Here is a 19,865-nt window from a genome sequence, read left to right as displayed (position 1 = left end):
CAAAGCATTCAGGAGATCCACTCCTGAAGGTGACACTAAATATGGGACAAGCTAACCAAATATATTATCTCCTTGCTCAATTTTTTAAAAAGTCTTTTGAGTTCCAGCTTGTTCCACCAATCTCCCAGGGTTTAATCTTCAGGGTTTCTTTCCTCATGGGAAGTTTATACAGAAATCCTTTGAATATTGCTCTTCTGACATTTGAAACAGGACTTCAACCCTATCTGTATATTCACTTGCTTTTATTAACCAAGATCTACTGAGGAGATCAGGAAAAGATAAAGGGAAAGAGGAAACTACAAAGATGTTTAAGAAATCACCAAGCAAGGACAAGTAAACGGAGGATGAGGACACAGGAAAGAAGTCAAAGACTAGTGACAGGTCAGATCTAAAGAGGAATTTGTTTTCCTTTATGTGATTTATTTTATCTTACCCCCAAACAATGTGGCCACTACTTTGAGGTCTGGATAGTTTGCCTCATGAACTCTGTTTGATTCCCTGGTATTTACTTCTTGAGCCAGTGGTTCTTTATAGGGCTTCATCTCCTATTTTGACTGACTGAATATATATGCCATAAAGTTATCCTGCATGGTTTACAAGGCAAGAAGATGTTCAAACTGTCACACTGGCTGAATGGTGGGTAACCTAGCAGTTAACTAGGAAGAGACACTTCTAGCCTATGGTATAGTAGCTAATATTTATCTAGTGCTTTAAAGTTTACAAAGCATTGTACATATATTATCTTATTGATTCTCACAACAACTCTGGAGGGCAGGTGCTATATTACTTCCATCTTATAGATGAGGCAATTCAGGCACAAAGAGGTCAAATGACTGAAACACAAATAACTAGTGTGTTGGGAAAGATTTCAATTCAGGTATTTTCTAACTCGAAGTCCAGCACTAAGGCACAGGGGATTAGTTAGAAATTGACTTTAGTCAGTCATGTTTGAGGAACAATCTCAAATGTAATTCTATTTCTAGCTACAATTAGTCCTATCATATATAAGAGAATGGGAACAATGAGACATACATTAAAGATCAAGCACATAAATATGGGACTGGCTAACCAAATATGTCATCTCCCTGTTGAATTTTGTTTTTTCAGTTTTTTGAGTTCCAGCCTATTCCATGCATCTCCCTGAAAGATGAGCAGCTATTTTGCTCTCTTCTCAAGTACACAAGGCCTTTGAAGGTTTTTGTCTTAAGTCCAAAATCCAACTCAATGAGTACATATCATCAAGGCCCTTACTCTCCACTGTCATCTCCTGTGACTCAGGCTGGCAGATGTTCAATAGTTAGGAAGTTACTAATTTTAATCCTAAAGTGAGAGAAATTGAGCAGAAGCAACTGCTACTTTCCCTTGAATTCTACAAAGAATGAGAAACATTAAATACTTTCTACAACAGAGAAACTGTTTTTTGAACAGAAGTCACACCATTTAACTTTCCTACCTGATGACAAAGAGACAGAGATAATCAGGACATGGTTAAATTGCAAATACCCCTTCTGCTTAAAAATATCTTTTGCTTTAAGAAACTGGGAAGGATTTCAGAGGCCATATAGTACAATATGTAACGTCCTTCTACTTCTGTTCTTCTCTAGAGAAAATGAACCATAGAGAATTACACCCAGTTTGGTTCACTCTTACTAAAGTCTAACACTGCCTCATTAAGAGCTACCAGCATAGCATTTCATAATGAAGTTTAGAGATAGAAGTAACCATCCTTCCAGTTAAAACTAGGATTTGGACAGTTCTTATAAGGACTGAGCTTCACCAAGCTAGACTTCCTGGAAGACATCTCTATGACTGAGCAACTTACTATAGTCAGCCTCTTCCCTTTGCCATTTCCTTTACCTTCTAATTGTTGTAGCCCAAAGCCTTCAGTGTATAAGCCATTCTTTTTTATATTCTTTTTTGAGAGAGACCAGACAAGAAGAAGCTAGAGGAAATTACCTCATGAAGATAATTTCCCAGAAGGCATAAGAAAAGCGGGACCTTGTCCCTGTTGGTGTGTGGGTAGCATGCTACAAGAACAATTTAAAACTGGCTAATCTAAAGCAAAGATTTCACTTAAATGAAATTCCCTAGCTAAAATAAGCAACAGGTCTAGTTTAGAAATCTGAAAAGAAAGCCGTATAAATTAACAAATTAGCTATAGGTGTTTACAGTAACTTAAAGACTTTATTTCTTATGCTCTGGCCACTAAACAAGGGTAGAACTAAGAGAAGGCTAGATATATAAACATCTCAGTCTTATAAGGTTCATCAGGAAAGCATTTCATGTACAGATGTAGGTAATATGCATTCTTTCCCACTATCCCACAGCTGACTTAAACAAAAGGCAGAAAAATTCCAGCCTTAACTAGAGTGACAAACACCTTCCTTTCTCTTAAATTCACTTTACTTTTTATAAAGCCTTCTTTGATGAGATAAAACTCCTTGCTAGAAAAAATTAGGTTGAGCCCTACCTTCTCCTAGCACTCATGTCCACAGGCTCATCATTGATGTTCTCCTTGCCTGGCCGTCCAGCAGTCCTGTTATCCCCATGCGGCCTCAGGTTCCCATTAAGTTTCTCCTCATAGCCCTTGCCACCACCGCCACCACCATCCTGTTTGGTAGGTAACTCATGAGGCATCTCAATGCCTGCCAGATCCTTCCTTTTGAGCAATGCCAACATTTTTAATCGCTCCATGGCCTCATGTCCTTCCATCTTGAGTCTCTTTGCCAGGACATCATCCCGATCATCTGCCTGGTCCAAGCTTCGCTTCAGCAGATTCAGGCGAAGGGCATCTTCTGTCATTCTGTCCATCCTATGGGAAAAAAGAAAACAAAGGCTACAGTTAAAGTTGGCAATTAGAACACTCTAGTTAATTAAAAAGGCAAGAGACTGGTGACAAGAAGAAAATTGGGTATAGTCTGATGTGAATCTTTGGGAGAATCAGTTTTAAAAAAGATTCAGTTAGATGGTTGAATGGATAGAGAACCAGGCCTGAAGATGGAGGTCCTGGGTTCAAATCTGGATTCAGACACTTCCTAGCTGTGCAACCCAGGACAAGTCACTTGACCCCAGTTGTCTAGCCCATACCATTCTTCTGCCTTGGAACAGATATTTAGTATTGATTCTAAGATAGAAGGTATGGGTTTTAAAAACATACTTGGACAAAAAAAAATCAGATCTCATGGAACCAAATTTTGTATATAGGTCATGGTGACGTAAAAGGGACAGGAAATTCTTAAGATTCTAACTCTAAAAGACAAAAACACAATTCTGGTGAGGAAAAACAGGAGAGGGCTAACTAAAGTAACTGATATATCTAATTAATTAATCTACTTATTATTTTTAAAATATCTATAAAAACAAGGATAATGGAAAATACAAATAAAAACATAACATAGTTCTCTAAAAACAGTGTCAGTAGTGCTAAAACTCAGAAAGAGTTATGGCTAATGCAGAGAACTAAGGACAATAATAGGATTTGGGGGTTCTTTTTTGGATAAAAGAGAAGGATCAACTAAGAGACAGGAACACTAGGAGTAGAAGAAACATTGATAATGGATTTTAAAGAAGACAAAGCTGATCAATTTTTGCTTTGCTTCTGTTTTCCATGGCAAAGAGAATGATTTGTGAATTATAAAGGACAGAACAAAAATGCTTGATAGGGAAGTAAAACTTAAGTAGGGAGATGGAGAGGGGATCTTGTTGACCGAGTTCAATAATCAGGCCCTGATGAACTAAATTCCTGGGTGCTGAAAAGACTGCAGATATGACTGGTAAACCACTGCTAGTGATGTCTGAATGATCATGGAGATTGAGAACAGTAAGCCATAGGACTAAGAAAGGGCAAATGTTCCAATTTTCAATAAAGAGAAGAGATTAATCTACTACTAAAGATCAGTTTGTGTCTGAATTTGCTTAGTGGAAAATTTTAGAATCACTAAAAACATAGTTAGTGATCCTTTAGAAAAGGAACAGACAAGAGCTAATTTAATTAAATTAACAACAGGCAATACATACACATATACAAATTAATAGCAGTATTTGTTATGGAAGGAAAAAACTGGAAATCAAGTGAATAATCATAAATAAGTGAATGGCTGAATGATTTGAAGTATATAAATGTAATGGAATATAAATGCATTAAAAGAAAAAAAACATAAAAAAGTTTGGGAAATGTGAAAAGTCTCATGAATTGATGCAGACAGACTAGAGCAGCCGTTCTCAACCTGTGGGTCGTGACCCAGGCGGGGGTCGAAAGACCAAAACACAGGGGTCGCCTAAAGCCATTGGAAAATACATATTTCCGATGGCTTTAGCTGCCGAGAAATCATGCTACTTTACAGCAAGATCTCGGAAAGAACGGGGACCCTGCTGTTCAAACATTGTACTAATATTAGTTACCTATCAGCAGCCCTCCCCCTATGAGGGGTGATGGATTTACCCTGTTGCCTGGAGACTGGACTCAGAGACCCAGAGAGAGCACCAGGGTGATGGCTCCAGAGGGGTTAAGAATAAGTCCTGGAGCAGATAACTCGTGGAGCCGATAACAGAGCCGAGTAACCCCAGCAAATGGAGCCGAGTAACCCCAGCAAAGTGAAGCCTCAGCTCAGGCTGGAGGGAGACGACAGGAAGAAGGCAGCGTCTGTGGACCCCCTTCCCAGGCAGGACTTACATCCCAGCTCAGGCTGCCTCCTGCTGGATTAATATTTCTCAACATATAATTAAATATTGTTATTGTGATTAATCACTATGTTTAAATTATGTTTGATTTGTAGCAATGAGAATACATAATGCATACCAGGTATTTACATTTCGAATCATAACTGTAGCAAAATTATAGTTTTGAAGTAGCCACCAAAATAATTTTTTGGTTTGGGGTCACCGCAACATGAGGAACTGTATTGCGGGGTCATGGCATTAGAAAGGTTGAGAACCACTGGACTAGAGCAAGCAGTATGAAGAGAATATACACAATAATGACAAGTATTCAAGACTAAAAGTTATTGAAACTTTTGATCAATGCAGTGAATAATCTTGATTCCAAATGACTGATGAAACATACATCCTCTTCTCCCTAGTGTTAGTGTCATGAAATGAGACTTATGTTGTCTGACTTGACCAATTGTGAGTTTATCTTATTGGACTATATACATCTTTATGACAATAGAAGGTTCTATGTGGGGAAGAAATATTGGGAAATGACAACCCTGTTTAAAAAAAGGAATTTCAAAAAAAATCTCAGCTCCTCATACCCCACGATCTTAGAATCAATACTGTTTATTGGATTTAAGGCAGAAGAACTACAGGGACTGAGTGACTTGCCCCGAGTCACATGACTAAGAAGTGTCTGAGGCCAGAAAGCTTGGAGCCAAAAAGACCTAGACCTTAATCCTAACACTTAATAGTTTTGTGACCTTTGGCAAATCATTTATGCTAAACATGTTAAAAACAAACAAACAAAAAACCCTTCCAAGAATTATTTACCAAATTACAGTCAATGGCAATCTGCTTTAGTGGAAGCAGTTTTTATGCTGAAGAGATCAGAGATGCTTCTTATACATTGGTACTGTTTGATAGATTAGGGGAATGTTATAAGGTATAACTTATCTAGATCTTACCCAAGTATTTGACAAAATTTCTCATGCCATTTTTGCAGAAAAGATAAAGAGTTGGAGGCCAGACGACAGTACAATTAAATAAGATTACGAGAGCTTATTGATTAGCCAGTTCATAGAAGGGCAATCATTAACGTATCCAATTGGCCAATATGACAGTAAAGGAAAGTGATAAATGCTGGAGGGGATGTGGCAAAATTGAGACACTAAAACATTGTTGGTGAAGTTGTGAACTGATCCAACCATTCTAGAGCACAACCAAAGGGCTTATAAAATAATACATAGCCTTTGATTCAGTAATACTATTAGATCTGTATCCCAAAGAGATAACAAAAAAGGGGGGAGGAGGAGAGAAGGACCTACTTGTACAAAAATATTTATAGCAACTCTTTTTGTGGTGGTAAAGAATTGGAAATTGAAGGGATGTCCATCATTTGGAGAATGGCTGAACAAATTATGATATATGATGGTGATGGAACCCTATTGTGTTGTAAGAATTGATGAACAGGATGATTTCAGAAGGAGCTGAAAAGACCTACATGAACTGATGCATAGTGAAACAAATAAAACCAGGAGAATATTGTACCCAGTTACAGCAACACTGTGGAATGATCGACTGTGAAAGACCTAGCTATTCTCAGCTATACAATGACCCCAGATAATTTTGAAGGACTTAGGACAAAGAATGCTATCCACTTCCAGAGAAAGAACTTTTGGAGCAGGAATGCAAGCAAATCAAAGCATATTATTTTTTGCTTTAGTTTATTTGGGTTTTTATTTTGGAGTTTTGTTTTATATGATTATTCTCTTGCAAAAATGAACACTATGGAAATGTTTTACATGATAATACATTAATAACCCAGAACAAATTGTTTTCCAGGAAGGGTGAGGGAGACAATTTGGATCATAGAATTTCAGAAAATTTATGTGAAAAATAGTTATTACATGTAATTAGTAAAAAAAAAATAACTTTACAAAAAAGAAAAGAATAGTCATTAATAGTTTGATGTTATAGTAGAAAGTTTCCCATAGAATACTCCAGAGACCCATACTTTGCCCTGTGCTGCTTAACATGTTAATCAATAACATGGATAAAGTCACAATTGTTTATTGATCAATTTTTCAAAATTCCCAAGAGAGGATTAAAAAAACAACAACAACCTGGATGAGCTTAATAGAAATAAACGTGTGAGTAGATTCTTTTTCCTTATCTCTGATCTCTTTAGGATACTGACCCAGTGGTAGTATTACTGAGTCAAAGGGTAAGCATCATTTTATGACCCTTTAGGTGTCATTCCATATTGCTCCCCAGAATGGTGGTATCTATTCAGTTAATAGGAATAAATGTAAAGTACTATTCTCGGTTCAAGAAATCAACTTTCGGGGACAGCTGGGTAGCTCAGTGGATTAAAAGTCAGGCCTAGAGACAGGAGGTCCTAGGTTCAAATGTGGCCTCAGACACTTCCCAGCTGTGTGACCCTGAGCAAGTCACTTGACCCCCATTGCCTAGCCTTTACTACTCTTCTGCCTTGGAACCACACAGTAATGATTCCAAGATGGAAGGTAAGGGTTTAAAAAAAAAAAAGAAAAAAAGAAACCAGCTTCATTGGTATAAGAGGGGGAAGCATACTGTTTATTTGAAAAATATTTTAGGCTTTTAGTGGACTACAAGTTCAATGACTTAAAAACAGTATAAATGTATAGAGGAGCAAAAGAAAACTAATGCTATTTCAGCCATATTGTGAAAAATACAGCTGCTAAGACTAGGAAACTGATGCAGTACTGTTGTATTTTGCCTTGATTAGACTACATCTTAAGTAGACAAAGGGGAAACCTGATATTTGAAGTACCATTAATAAAGAAATATTATACATATTCTGCTGTGTTTAAGAACAATAAATAGAGAAGATGCCATGAGGCAAATTTAGACTTGATATACAGAAAAACTTTCTAGTGATCAGAGTTGTCCAAAATTCCAATGGGCTGTATTGGGAGATTGTAGGTTCCCTCAGTGTTGTGAAGGGAATAATTATTCTTCATATCTGGATGTGACTGGATGGCCTCCCAGGGTACTTTCAGCTCAAACTCTGTAATCATTCAACAAACATTTAAGTACTCATATACTATTTTAAGGGTCCATGCTAGGCACTGGGGATACAAAGATAAAAATGAAATAATACCAACTACTAGGAGTATACCTTTATTAGGAAGAGAGAACATGTTTACAGAAAAGCAAATATAGCCTAGATCTGTGATTAGTAAAGGATGCCCCTGATGAGGATTTATTCCACTAGTATAAGTTCAGCTGGCTCAGCAGAGCTTGGTTCAAATCTGGCCTCAAATACTTCCTAAACTGAGTGACTGTGGGCAAGTCACTTAACTCCAATTACCTAGCGCTCGCTGGCCTTCTGCATTGGAATCAATACTTAGTATCAACTTTAAGTCAAATGGTAAGCCCCCCCCCCCCAAGTTTGCTTATTTAATTAATTTAGAATATTTCCCCATAATTACATGAATCATGTTCTTTCCCTCCCTTCCTCCCAGCCCCCTCCCGTAGCCAACGTGCATTCCCACTGGGTTTTACATGTGTCATTGATCAAGACCTATGTCCATATTATTAGCATTTGCACTAGGGTGATCATTTAGAGTCTACATCCCCAATCGTATCCCCATTGAACCATGTGATCAAGCAGTTGCTTTTTTTTCTGTATTCTACTCCCACAGTTCTTTCTTTGAATGTGGATAGTGTTCTTTCTCATAAGTCCCTCAGAATTGTCCTGGATCATCATTGCATTGCTGCTAGTAATGAAGTCTATTTGATTGTGCCACAGTGTATCCATCTCTATTTATAAGGTTCTCCTGGTTCTGCTCCTTTCACTCTGCATCAATTCCTGGTCTTTCCAGTTCACATGGAATTCCTCCAATTCATTATTTCTTTGAGTACAATAGCATTCCATCACCAACAGATACCACAATTTGTTCAGCTATTCCCCAATCAAAGGACATCCCCTCATTTTCCAATTTTTGCCACCACAAAGAGTGAGGCTATAAATATTTTTGTACAAGTCTTTTCCTTTATTATCTCCTCTTTGGGGTATAAACACAGAAGTGGTATAGCTGGATCAAAGGGCAGACAGTCTTTAAAGTCTTTGGGCATAGTTCTAAATTGCCTTTCAGAATGGTTGGATCAATTCACAACTCCACCAGCAATGCATTAATGTCCCAATTTTGTCACACACCCTCCAACATTTATTACTTTCCTTTGCTGTCATATTAGCCAATCTACTGGGTGTGTGGTGGTATCTCAGAGTTGTTTTTGATTTCCATTTCTCTGATTATAAGAGATTTAGAACATTTTTTCATGTGCTTGATAGTTTTGTACAATTGATTTAGATCCTTATAAATTTGATTAATTAGACCATTGTCAGGTTTTTGTTATAAAGATTTTTTCCCAATTTGTTTCTTCTCTTCCAAGTTTGGTTGTATTGGTTTTGTTTTTACAAAACCTTTTTAATTTAATGTAATCAAAATTATTTGTTTTACATTTTGTAATATTCTCTATCTCTTGCTTGATCTTAAAATCTTTCCTTTCCCATAGATATGACAGGTAAACTATTCTATGTTCACCTAATTTACTTGTAGTTTCAGAAGGTAAGGGCTTTAGAGCAGGGATCCTTTAGGCATTCTGGTAAGATCTACAGACCTATTTTGAAAAAGAATAAGATAAAATACATAAGATTACAAATAAAGATGTAATTTTTCCCCATCCAAAAATCGATTCTTAACCTACAGAACCAGTTTCAGTTGCTAAGAGGACTGAATGCTTAAGTAATTTGCTCACAGTCACAAAGAAAGTATGTATCAGAGATGAAGCTTTCACCTAGGTGGTCCTATACTAGCTTTTTGTCTAAAATAAAATAAATATAGTGTAATTTGGTGGGAATAATACATTTGCAAAAATGGAAGATCATGTTGGATTCTCCGCTTTGTAGTGGTTTCAATAAAGGAATCCAAGGCTTCTAAGTAGAGATGAGGAAGAAACAAACTGCAAGCATGGGGAACAACATTTATATGAAGACAGAAAATAGATATCTGGTATAAGAAAAAGGAAATAGGCCAGTTTAAAGTCATCTCCCTTTTAGTTTGGATTATAGATAGCAATCAGTTGTCATTCAATGAACAATTTAGGAGTTCTAAGGAACTTCTAAGATTTATTCATTCAACTAACAATCAACTTCTGTTGAAAAGGAGAGTGAACTATAATGAAGGAAACAAAAATTTACTTCAGACAATGTACCTTTATAACACACACAGATAACTACAAGAATACATAAGTGCATTTTAGAGGTGCTAGGATGAGCTTTATGGAGAAAATAAAGTTGACTGAATTCAACAGATAAAAAGGAGGGACAAACTAAGGATAACGAACAGAATCAGAGTAGGAAAAGCACAAAATATATATTTGGGGGACTATAATCAGTCCAACTGGCTATTCCCATAATCTTATCTACTTCAATCTTACCCCCCATAAATCCCATACTAGATCATAATCACCCCTTTCATTCTGCCCTCTGTAATGACTGTTCAACAATTAGCAAACTTAAGTATTAAATCTCTTTCTTTTGTAATTCTTCCATGTTCTAGCAACTCAATGAGAACTACTACCTCCCTCCTGATGATAGCATCCCAAGACAGGCTACACTTTCCATCATACCTTGTTGGCTTCACTGGTCATAGTGAAGTAATGGAATACTTCTTTGCTCCACTGCCACTTCCAGGCTTACCCACTACCATTTTACCTAAGCAATCTCTCCTCCTTTGAAGGTCATGCTGTCCAAATTTACCAATGAATTCATATCCTGGTGATCGCTATCTACCAATTTCCAGAACATTCTCCTTCATTCTCTAATGAAATCACCGGGCTTCCAATATATAAATAAAAGCCCTCAATCTAACTTCCTACTTCTTCAATCCTCCACTCTAACTCAGCCAAACCTAGAGATGAGATGGTCATATCCCTGACCTTATCACTCATAAATGTATCACTTCTACGTTCATAAATTCATCTTTATTATCTAATCTTTTCACTATGCCTTACAACCCTATGTCCTGTTCTTTATCCTCCTCATGATCTTGATTTCCCAGCACTATCTTTTAGCTCTTTCCTAGTCCATCATCTTGCAAAAGTCCATCATCATCATCTTCTTTCTCCATTGTAATCCCTTGGTGAACCACTGTATATCATTGCCCCTTGCTTTCCTTGTTCAATCGCCAACCACAACTTGCCAAATACCAATCTTGGTTTACTTTTACCATCTCCTTGGCTCCTAATCATGGTACTGCTGAATGAAACTGGAGGATATCATGAAACCAGGATATATAATAATTTATTTAGTCATTCAACAAGCATTTATTAAATTCTGACTGTGTCACATACTACTAAGCAGTGGGGAGACCCCACCCAAAAAAACCAAAACCTTTTTCCCTCCAAGAACTCTCACTATAATGGGAGAAAAAACGTGCAAATAACCACATACATATAAGCTATTTACAGGTAATCACAGAAGGAAGGCCTTATGGGGGAAAAGGGGAAGAGATCAGATCAGGAAAGGCTTCTTGCAGAAGAGTCAAAGAAGCCAGGAGGTAGAGATGAGGTGGGAAAGCATTCCAACTATGGGAAATAGGCAGAGAGAAAGCATGGGGTTGGGAAATTGAATGTTTTGTGAAAGAAATAGCTTCTCAAGAAGGCAAGTGTTCCTGGACTATAGAATATATGGAAGTAAATAAAAAAACTAGAAAGGTAGGAAGAGGCTAGGTTATGAAAAGTTAAAAAAAAAAACAACAGACTATTGCTTGATATAGTCATATCTGCACCTAGGAAAATCACTTTGACAGCTGAGTAAAAGATATACCAGACTGGGAAGATACTAGAGGCAGAGAGAGACCAACCAATGTTATAAAGCAATAGTCCAAGTGTGATATGTGATAAAGACTTCCACCAGAGTGGCAGCTATTTTAGTGGAAAGAAGGGGATGTATAAAAGAGATGTGAAGAGATTGGATAAGCAAGGAGAATAAGGGCATTTTCTATAGCAGTTCTTCCAAATTTTCTATTCTTTCTTTTTCACATAGCCAACAACAGCACTTTTCTGAATGTTCTAAGTAGAGAGTCTCCATTTATACTTCACTTAAAAAAAGAAAAAAAATCTCAGTTACCAAATATGCATAGGCAAGCAAAATAAAATCCCACATTAACTACATCCAAGTATCCTGCATACTGAAACTACAACCTCTCTGGTGGAGGTGAAGAACAGACTTTACCATCACTTCTCTAGAATCATGATTGATCACTGCACTGACGAATTCTTAAGTCTTTCAAAGTTTTTTTTGTCTTTAAAATTTGTTATTGTATAAACTGTTCTCAGTTATCTCTTCATTCTGCATCCATTCATAAAAATCTTCCTAAGTTTCTCTAAAATGATTCTTTTTGTCATTTCTTATAGAAAAGTATTCTGCTACATTCATGTTATAATTTCTTCAGCCACTTTAACCCAAATAATGGATACTCCCTTATTTCTAATTCAATGTTACTAGAAAACAATTGTTAGAGTTATTACTATACATGGGTCCTTTCCTTCTTTCTTTGATCTCTCTGGAGCATAAACCTAGTGTTAGTGTTATTGTGTCAAAGGTTTTGGATATTTAGTGACTTTCAGGGCATAGTTCCAAACTGCTTTTTTTGGGGTGGGGTAGAGAATACATCCTGCTCCAGTACTTCTCTCCACTGCACCTGAGGACATTTTTCACATGCTTGGTCCCTCTGCCCAGCAGCTGAATGCAAGCCCTTCCTCCCTCCACACTCTGGGGTAATGTGGAGGCCTCACAGGCAGCTTGAAAGCACTAATTTGGGCACACAATTTTGAAACATTCACCAATGCTAACACAATTTTGAAAACATTCACCAATGCTATCTTAGACCAACAGCTCCAACATCAGTGCATTAATGTGCGTATTTCCCCATGGCCCCTACAACATATAATTTCCCTTTTTTGCCATTTTTGCCAATATTTTATGGTGGGGTAAAGTGGAACTTCAGAATTATTTTTATTACAGCACAGTATCAGTGGTGGACCAATATGGTGAAGAGCAGGTAAAAAAATATAGCAAGGAAAATTCTAGACAAAATTCCCTCAAAGAGATCTAGAAAATACTCCAAATCTAATCCTACTAGGGAAATCCAAAGGGGATGGGGGTGAGGGGGGTGTCAGCATCAGTTTTCCAGCCTAGGTCAGCAGAAGGAAAAAGAGATCGGAGGATACTAAGGGTGGAGATCAGTCCAAATTTCAATAGTTGGATCATTTCAATTCAATGGGAAACTGTATGTGGTAGAAAGTAGAGGTCACAAATTCAGCCTAACTTTGAATAGGGTGCAGGAATATGTGCCAGATGGAAGCTTTATCATTCATTTCTAGATCATAGATACAAAGGAAACTGAGGAAGATACCTACAGCTAAGAGTAAGAAATGGTCACAGACTATTAGGCAAAGTGCCAAGCAAAGGAACAAGTTCAGAAGCAAGTAGCAGCTGGGTGGCTCAGACCACACAAGTAGAGTGGGGTCTCAGTTCTAGCCTGTAGCCCAGTACAGCCAGTTACGTTGAGGCAACGACTAGGGTAGAAATCCCAGACTAAAGGAACACCTGTAGTCCTGTCACTCTGAACCAGTAGAGCCTTCCAGTTATAGATGCCCCTATATAGAAGCCCCTAGCCAGATCTGTCCTTGAAATACTGGAATAACACAACACTCAATATCCCAAGAAAGCAGCAACAGGACCAGCACAGACATTCCCATTAGAAGTACATAGAGCTTGGCCCTAGTATTAAGCCTGAAGAATAAGGAAATAAAATTAGAATTGAACCATAAAAGGCTATTGATGGTGAAAGGACACAAGACACATTTAAGAAGAATGACATAAAAGTATCCATAAGAAAAGCCTGAAAAAAAAAATACAGGTTAGGCACAAATTCAATGAAAACTCCCGAAGATGAAGCAAGAATTAAAAGAAAAAAGTTAACATGTTTTTAATCAAATAAGAGTACCAGAGGGAAAAAAAATTGGAACTGGAATAAACTGCTTGACATAAGAGGTACAAAATATTGCCCAAGCAAAACCACCCCCTGGAAACTGTAACACATTAAACAGAAGCTAATGAGTCTAGTGGAAAATAAGAAATATATTTAAAAAATACAGGTTGAGGTGGGACAGCTAATGCTCAATGGATAGAGCCAGGCCTGGAGCTGGAAGGTCCTGGATTCAGATGTAATCTCAGATACTTACTAGCGGAGTGACCTGGACAGATCACTTAAATCCCAATTGCCTATCCCATTCTACTCTGCTTTGGATATAATACTTAGTATCAATCATAAGAAAGAAAGAGTTTTTAAAAAAAGTACTGAGGAAAAAAGAAAAAAGTATAAGGTAATTGTCTGGCAGAACTGACCTTAAAACAGAAGAAAAAATTTGAGAACCACTGAACTATTGTTCCTATGGCAATTTAAAAAAAAAGGCAACTGCCCATATTTCTTAAAACCAAAGGGCAAAGGGTATTACAAAGAATTTACTTTGCTTCCTGAAAAAAAACAAAACAAAACCCAACAAATGAAAACACTCATGAATATCAAAAATCTAGCGTTTCTAGGCCAAAGAAAAAATACTAGAAGCAGCCAGATTCAAAGTCCTGGGGAGCACAATTAGGATCACACATGATTTATTTATGAAAGAGAAGATTGGAATACAATATTCTACAAGGCAAAGGATATAGATAGTTACAGTCAAAAATAACTTACTCAGCAAAACTGAGCTTAATCCTATGGGGTGGGGGATGGATTTTTAATGAAATAATAGAAAACTTTCAAGCATTTGTGAAAAAAACAAAACATTAAAGCTATATACAAAAACCTTGAAGTGCAAACAAAGGGAAGGAAAAAAATAAAAATGCAAAAATTACTAATCACCATAAAAATCAAGAACAAACACATTCTAAAGTGGGGAGATGATACACAGGTCCCATTTGAACCTATCATCACCAGGGATCAAAGAAGGAGTCTAAGGTAGGCAGGACATGGTTCTATATGTCTTGATCTTAAAAGAATGGAAAGGGAGAGGAAGAATACACATATGGTCCAAGGAAGGAGAGAAAAGTTGGGGGAAATAATCTCATTGAATTAAAATGAGAAAATGGAAGACTATACAAACAAGGAGGGGTAGGGAGCGTGCTGATACTTGGGACCTCACTTTTATCCAACTCATAAAAGGAGGGAAACACACACACATACAGGATATAGAAAGGAAAGAAGGGAAAAGGAAGAATTAAGAGAGAAAGTAGATTAAGATAGGGATTAGTTCTAAGTAAACCAGAATCTAACTAAAGATCTAGGAAAACATTTCTGGTTTTTTTGCAGTGGCAAAGAATTGGAAAATAAGGATCTACCCATCAACAGGGGAATGGCTGAACATGTCAAAGTATGTAAATATGGCAGAATACTATTGTGCTGTCAGAAATGATAATATGGACTGTTTCAGAGAAATCTAGAAAGATTTATATAGACTGATGCAAAGTGAAGTGAGCAGAATTAGGAGAAAATATATACAATAACAACAATAACTGTGAAGACAAATAATTTTAAATGACAAGAACTCTGATCAATGTAACAACCATCAATAATTCCAGATGACTAATGATGACACATGCTGCCTACATTCTGATAGAGGAAAAAGAGGAATATACTGAAGATAGGGAAGAAGGAGGAAAGCCAGATAAATATTCAAGGTAGAAATTTGTTTTGCTTCACCATATGTGTTTTTAAAAAGGATTTTGTTTCTCTTTTTTTAAAGAGGGGGAGCAGATTTTTGCTGATTGAAACTAAAATAAAATGTGGTATAAATTTTTTAAAGCCCTACCTCTCTATAGTCTCTTATTCTTTTTTAAAATACATTTCATTGATACTTATTTTTACATTGCTTAAAGAAAAAACAAATAGGTGAAATATTATTAAAACCCAACAATATGCTGGAAAAAATCTGACACTATATACAGTATTTCTCAACTCTGCAAAGGAGTAGAAGGTGTTTTCTTATATCCTTTCTTTGGGGTCAAGTTTGTTCTTTGTTATTTTGTGGTGGTTGTTTTTTTTTAACATTTACATTTTTGTATTAATTGTATGTGGGTTTGAGGGCTTTATTTATATCAGTTCATGTAAATCTTTAAATGCTTCTTTATTTCTACCATATTTATCACTTTTTGCAATATAGCATTATTCCTTTAAAAGTATAACCATATACCACATTTTGTTTAGCCATTCTCCAATTAATGGCTATTGAAATATGTGAGTTACATTGCATTATTCCTTTAAAAGTATAACCATATACCACATTTTGTTTAGCCATTCTCCAATTAATGGCTATTGAAATATGTGAGTTACATTGATGGTAAATTTGTAGACTTGGTATATCAAGGTTTGATGATTACTTGATACACCTAATTGGGAATAGCCCAGAATGCTATCTAACTCTTGGACCAAGGTTTAGAAATATCAAAGATAGGGTTTATCATTATTCAAATATAAGACAGGAGGACTAGAAACAAGGGAATCCCTATTCCATGAATTCTGGATACTTCTCCCACTTTTCCTACGGGCCATCTTCCTATCTTCCAGCTGCCTATTTACTACACTCTCTGTCTATGAAACCCAACTAACTAATCCTCCCAAATAACATTTGGATAAGTTTATAGTTTGTCAGAATAGTAACTTTGACCTCTTGAAGTGAGTCCAACCCTCTTCTGCCTCGGACCAAGATGGCTTCAGGCCTTTCCCACAGTTGGTTTACTTGCTTGCCCATGATTTCTCTCCACAGCAATCAGGACACAGGAACAGTGTTAGATGATAAAAGTAGGAGAAAGAGTTGGTAAGATCTCAACAACAGGATACCAGAACAGCAGAATAGATAGCTTTGGTTCCACAGGGAAAAAGGTAGGCAAACTCCCACTTGCCTCAGACAGGATCAAGCCACAGGAAGTTACCCACTCCAAGTTCTCCCAGGGACAGGAACCAAAAAGTCTCAACTGTCTCACTATGTCCTTTTTATATCTTCCTTACCCTCTAGAATAGGGTCCTTATAGTTCTGTGGTGTGGGGCAAGTCCCTCTGCAAACTCTCCAGTCTATTCTGTTTGCAAGCCTTTTCTTTCCTTTTCCTCCTTATATTATACTACCCCAAACCACAGCCCATGGGCCACATGCAGCCCCCTGAGACCATTTATCTGGCTCCCACCACACTTCCGGAAGAGGCACTTCTTTCATTGGTGGTGAGAGGAGCAGAGGAGCACAGGCTCCTGGAGGACTGTATGTGGCGGTGTCACAAAGTGTGGCGTTGCATATGTACAGTACTACTTGCTGTGACATAATCCTTTCCGTGGCTCCTTGTTCTGTGAGTAACTGAACAAGAATGAGGCACTGCGCAAAGGATTATGTGGCTGCACAATGGAAGACGTCAGCATGATGAGCAGTGATCTGGGGGGAGTGGATTCTGCACTGTGTATAGTGGTGGTGGTGGTGGTGGTGATGGGCCTGTGCAAGGTGTGACAGGCCCATCACAGCCAGCGCTGCAGCCTCCATTTGTTCATAGTTTTTTTTTATAGTCCAGCCCTCCAGTGGTCTGAGGGACAGTGAACTGGTCCCTTGTGTAAAACGTTTGGAGACCCTTGCTATATATACTTCGTTATAAGTGCTGCTACAAATATATTGGTATATATTGGGTCTCAATTTTCATTAATGATCTCTTTGGGTCATACTGTGATTCTGAGTCAAAAGGTATAGATATTTTAGCCACTTTATTTACAAAATTACAACTGTTTTCCAGAATGGTTTTTACTAATTCCCAGTTCTACTAACAATGTACTCTTGTACCTACATTTCTATAGCCTCTTTCACATCAAGTTTTGTCATATTTGTTATTTTGATGAGTGTGAGATGAAAGTTCAGGGTTGTTTTGATATATAGCTTTCTTAGGAATCTATGTGGTATAGCAGTTAAAATGCTAGTCTTGTAATCTACATTAGCTATGTGACCCTGGGCTAAGTAACTAAACGACTGTTTGCCTCAGTTCCCTCACAAGGGATAATAATGGCACCTACCTCCCAGAGCTATGAAGGAAAAAAAAGAGAGAAATAATATGGGCAAAGTGCTTTGCAAATCTTCAGGCAAATGCTATATAAATGCTAGCTATTATTACTGTTTTAGAACATTCTTTCGTGGTTCTTAATGGTTTGTTACTATCTTCTTGAGAAGTTTTGTTCCTATTCTTTGACTATTTAACTATTCCAGGAATGGTTTTAGATATTTCTGAGAGTTGCATGTATACCTTAGATACCAATCCTTTATTAGTGGAACTGGAAAAAAAGAACTTTCCCCACTTGACTGCTTCCCTTCTTATCTAGATGCATTCATTATGTTTGTGCAGAAGCATTCAACTACATGTAATCAAAATGATCCATTTTATCTTTTGCAGTTGCTGCTATCCCTTGTCTAGTTAAGAATACATTTCCTAGAAACAAAGTAGATACCTATCAAATGGAGACTAGTTAAACAAATTGTGGTACATAAATATGGACTATTACTGTGCTGTAAGAAAGAATATATATAATGAATATGGAGAATCATGGGAAAGATTTACATAATCTAATTAAGAATAAAGCAAGCAGAACCATGATAATGTTATAGGCAATGACAATAACAATGTAAATGCAAAGAACAAAACTACCACAAAACAAAGAAAATAAAGTTGTATGGCTCCAAAAAGGAGAAGAAAAGACATTTCTACTCCTCTGGCAGAAGTGGGAAGAGTCCATGGGTGTTGTAAAATGCAAAAAGTTTGAGGATTTTTCTATGTATTGATCAGTTGTTTTTTTTACTTTTTCTTCACTCTTCTAAAATTTTAAATTAAGTTTTATTTTCAGGTTCAAATATTGTCTCTTCCTCCACTCACTGAGAAAACCAAAATCCATTTTAAACATATATAGTCATGCAAACAATACCCTCATTAGCCATGGTGAAAGGGAGGAGAGGAGATGATTCCATATTTATTAGGCCATCAGTTTTCTTTCTGTGGGAGGATAGTATGATTAGGCTTAAGTCCTCTGAAAGCATGGTTAGTTATTGTGTTGATTAGAGCTCATAAGCCTTTCAAAGTAGTCTATCTTTTTTAATCCCCTAGTTCTGCTTGCTTCATTTTGCATCAGTTGATACAAGTTCTTCCACATTTTCCTTCATAATTTCTTATACCACAACAATGTTCTATTACATTCATATGCCTTAACTTGTTTGGCCATTTCCTAAATTGATAAGCACCTCCTCAGTTTCCAATTCTTTCCTGTCATAAAGAGGTACAATATTTTTGTACATAAGCATTTTTTCCTTTGAGCTATAAATCAACTTGTGTTATCCCTGGATCAAAGAGTATGCACAGTTTAATATTTTTTTTGGTCACTGTTGGGACTAGTTCATAGCTCTACCAACAGAATATTAGTATAACTATTCTCCCATAACTTCTCTAGCATTCTGTAATTTTCCTTTTTTTGGTCATACAATCTGATAAAATGGCTCCTGAAAGTTGTTATAATTTGCATTTTAAAAAGCATTTTTATTTGGCTATTGATAGCTTATCTATTCATATCCTTTGACCATTTCTCAATTAGGAAATGGCCTTTTTTCTATACATTTGTTTCAGTTCTCTGTATACCTAAGAAATAGGCCTGTATCAAAGAAATTTGCTGCAAGAATTCCCCACCCCACAGTTTCTGCCTTCTCTTATAATTTTAGCCATATTAATTTTGTTTGTGCAATTAAGAAAAAAATTTTTTAATGTAACCAAAACTTTCTGCTTTACCTAAGTGAACTTATTTAGTTTGGTCATGAATCCTTCCTTGCTCTATCCATAGGCCTGATAGGTAATTATTCTCACACTTCTCTAGTGTACTTATGCCATTACCCTTTATATCTAAATAAAGAAATCATTTTGAAGTCATACTGGTGCAATGTGTGAGATGTTGGTCCATGCCTAACAGACTATTTTCAGTTTTTTTCAGGTTTTTGGTTAAATAGTATGTTCTTTGTCCCAACAGCTGAGATCTTTGGGTAACTGAACACTAAGCTTCTGTGCTCATTTGCTTCTGTTTATTGTATATTTAATCTTTTCC

General features: G+C 36.8%; 1 protein-coding gene across 11 annotated transcripts in view; it reads right to left on the bottom strand.

Annotated features, from left to right (window-relative positions):
- Window positions 1-19,865, bottom strand: part of GATAD2B (GATA zinc finger domain containing 2B) — a 102,173-nt gene that overhangs the window by 16,673 nt on the left and 65,635 nt on the right. For 10 of the 11 annotated variants that reach the window (XM_001365285.4, XM_007481945.3, XM_056816418.1 and 7 more), the window contains one exon: window positions 2,471-2,812. In XM_001365285.4, coding sequence (XP_001365322.2) covers window positions 2,471-2,812 — 342 coding nt within the window. Of the gene's footprint in view, window positions 1-2,470; window positions 2,813-18,704; window positions 19,465-19,865 lie in introns of those variants that run through there. The other variant, XM_056816422.1, reaches the window with a different exon arrangement.

The sequence above is a fragment of the Monodelphis domestica genome, chromosome 2, assembly GCF_027887165.1.
Source record: "Monodelphis domestica isolate mMonDom1 chromosome 2, mMonDom1.pri, whole genome shotgun sequence".
NCBI lineage: Eukaryota > Metazoa > Chordata > Mammalia > Didelphimorphia > Didelphidae > Monodelphis > Monodelphis domestica.
This window is presented reverse-complemented; position numbering and strand designations above follow the sequence as displayed.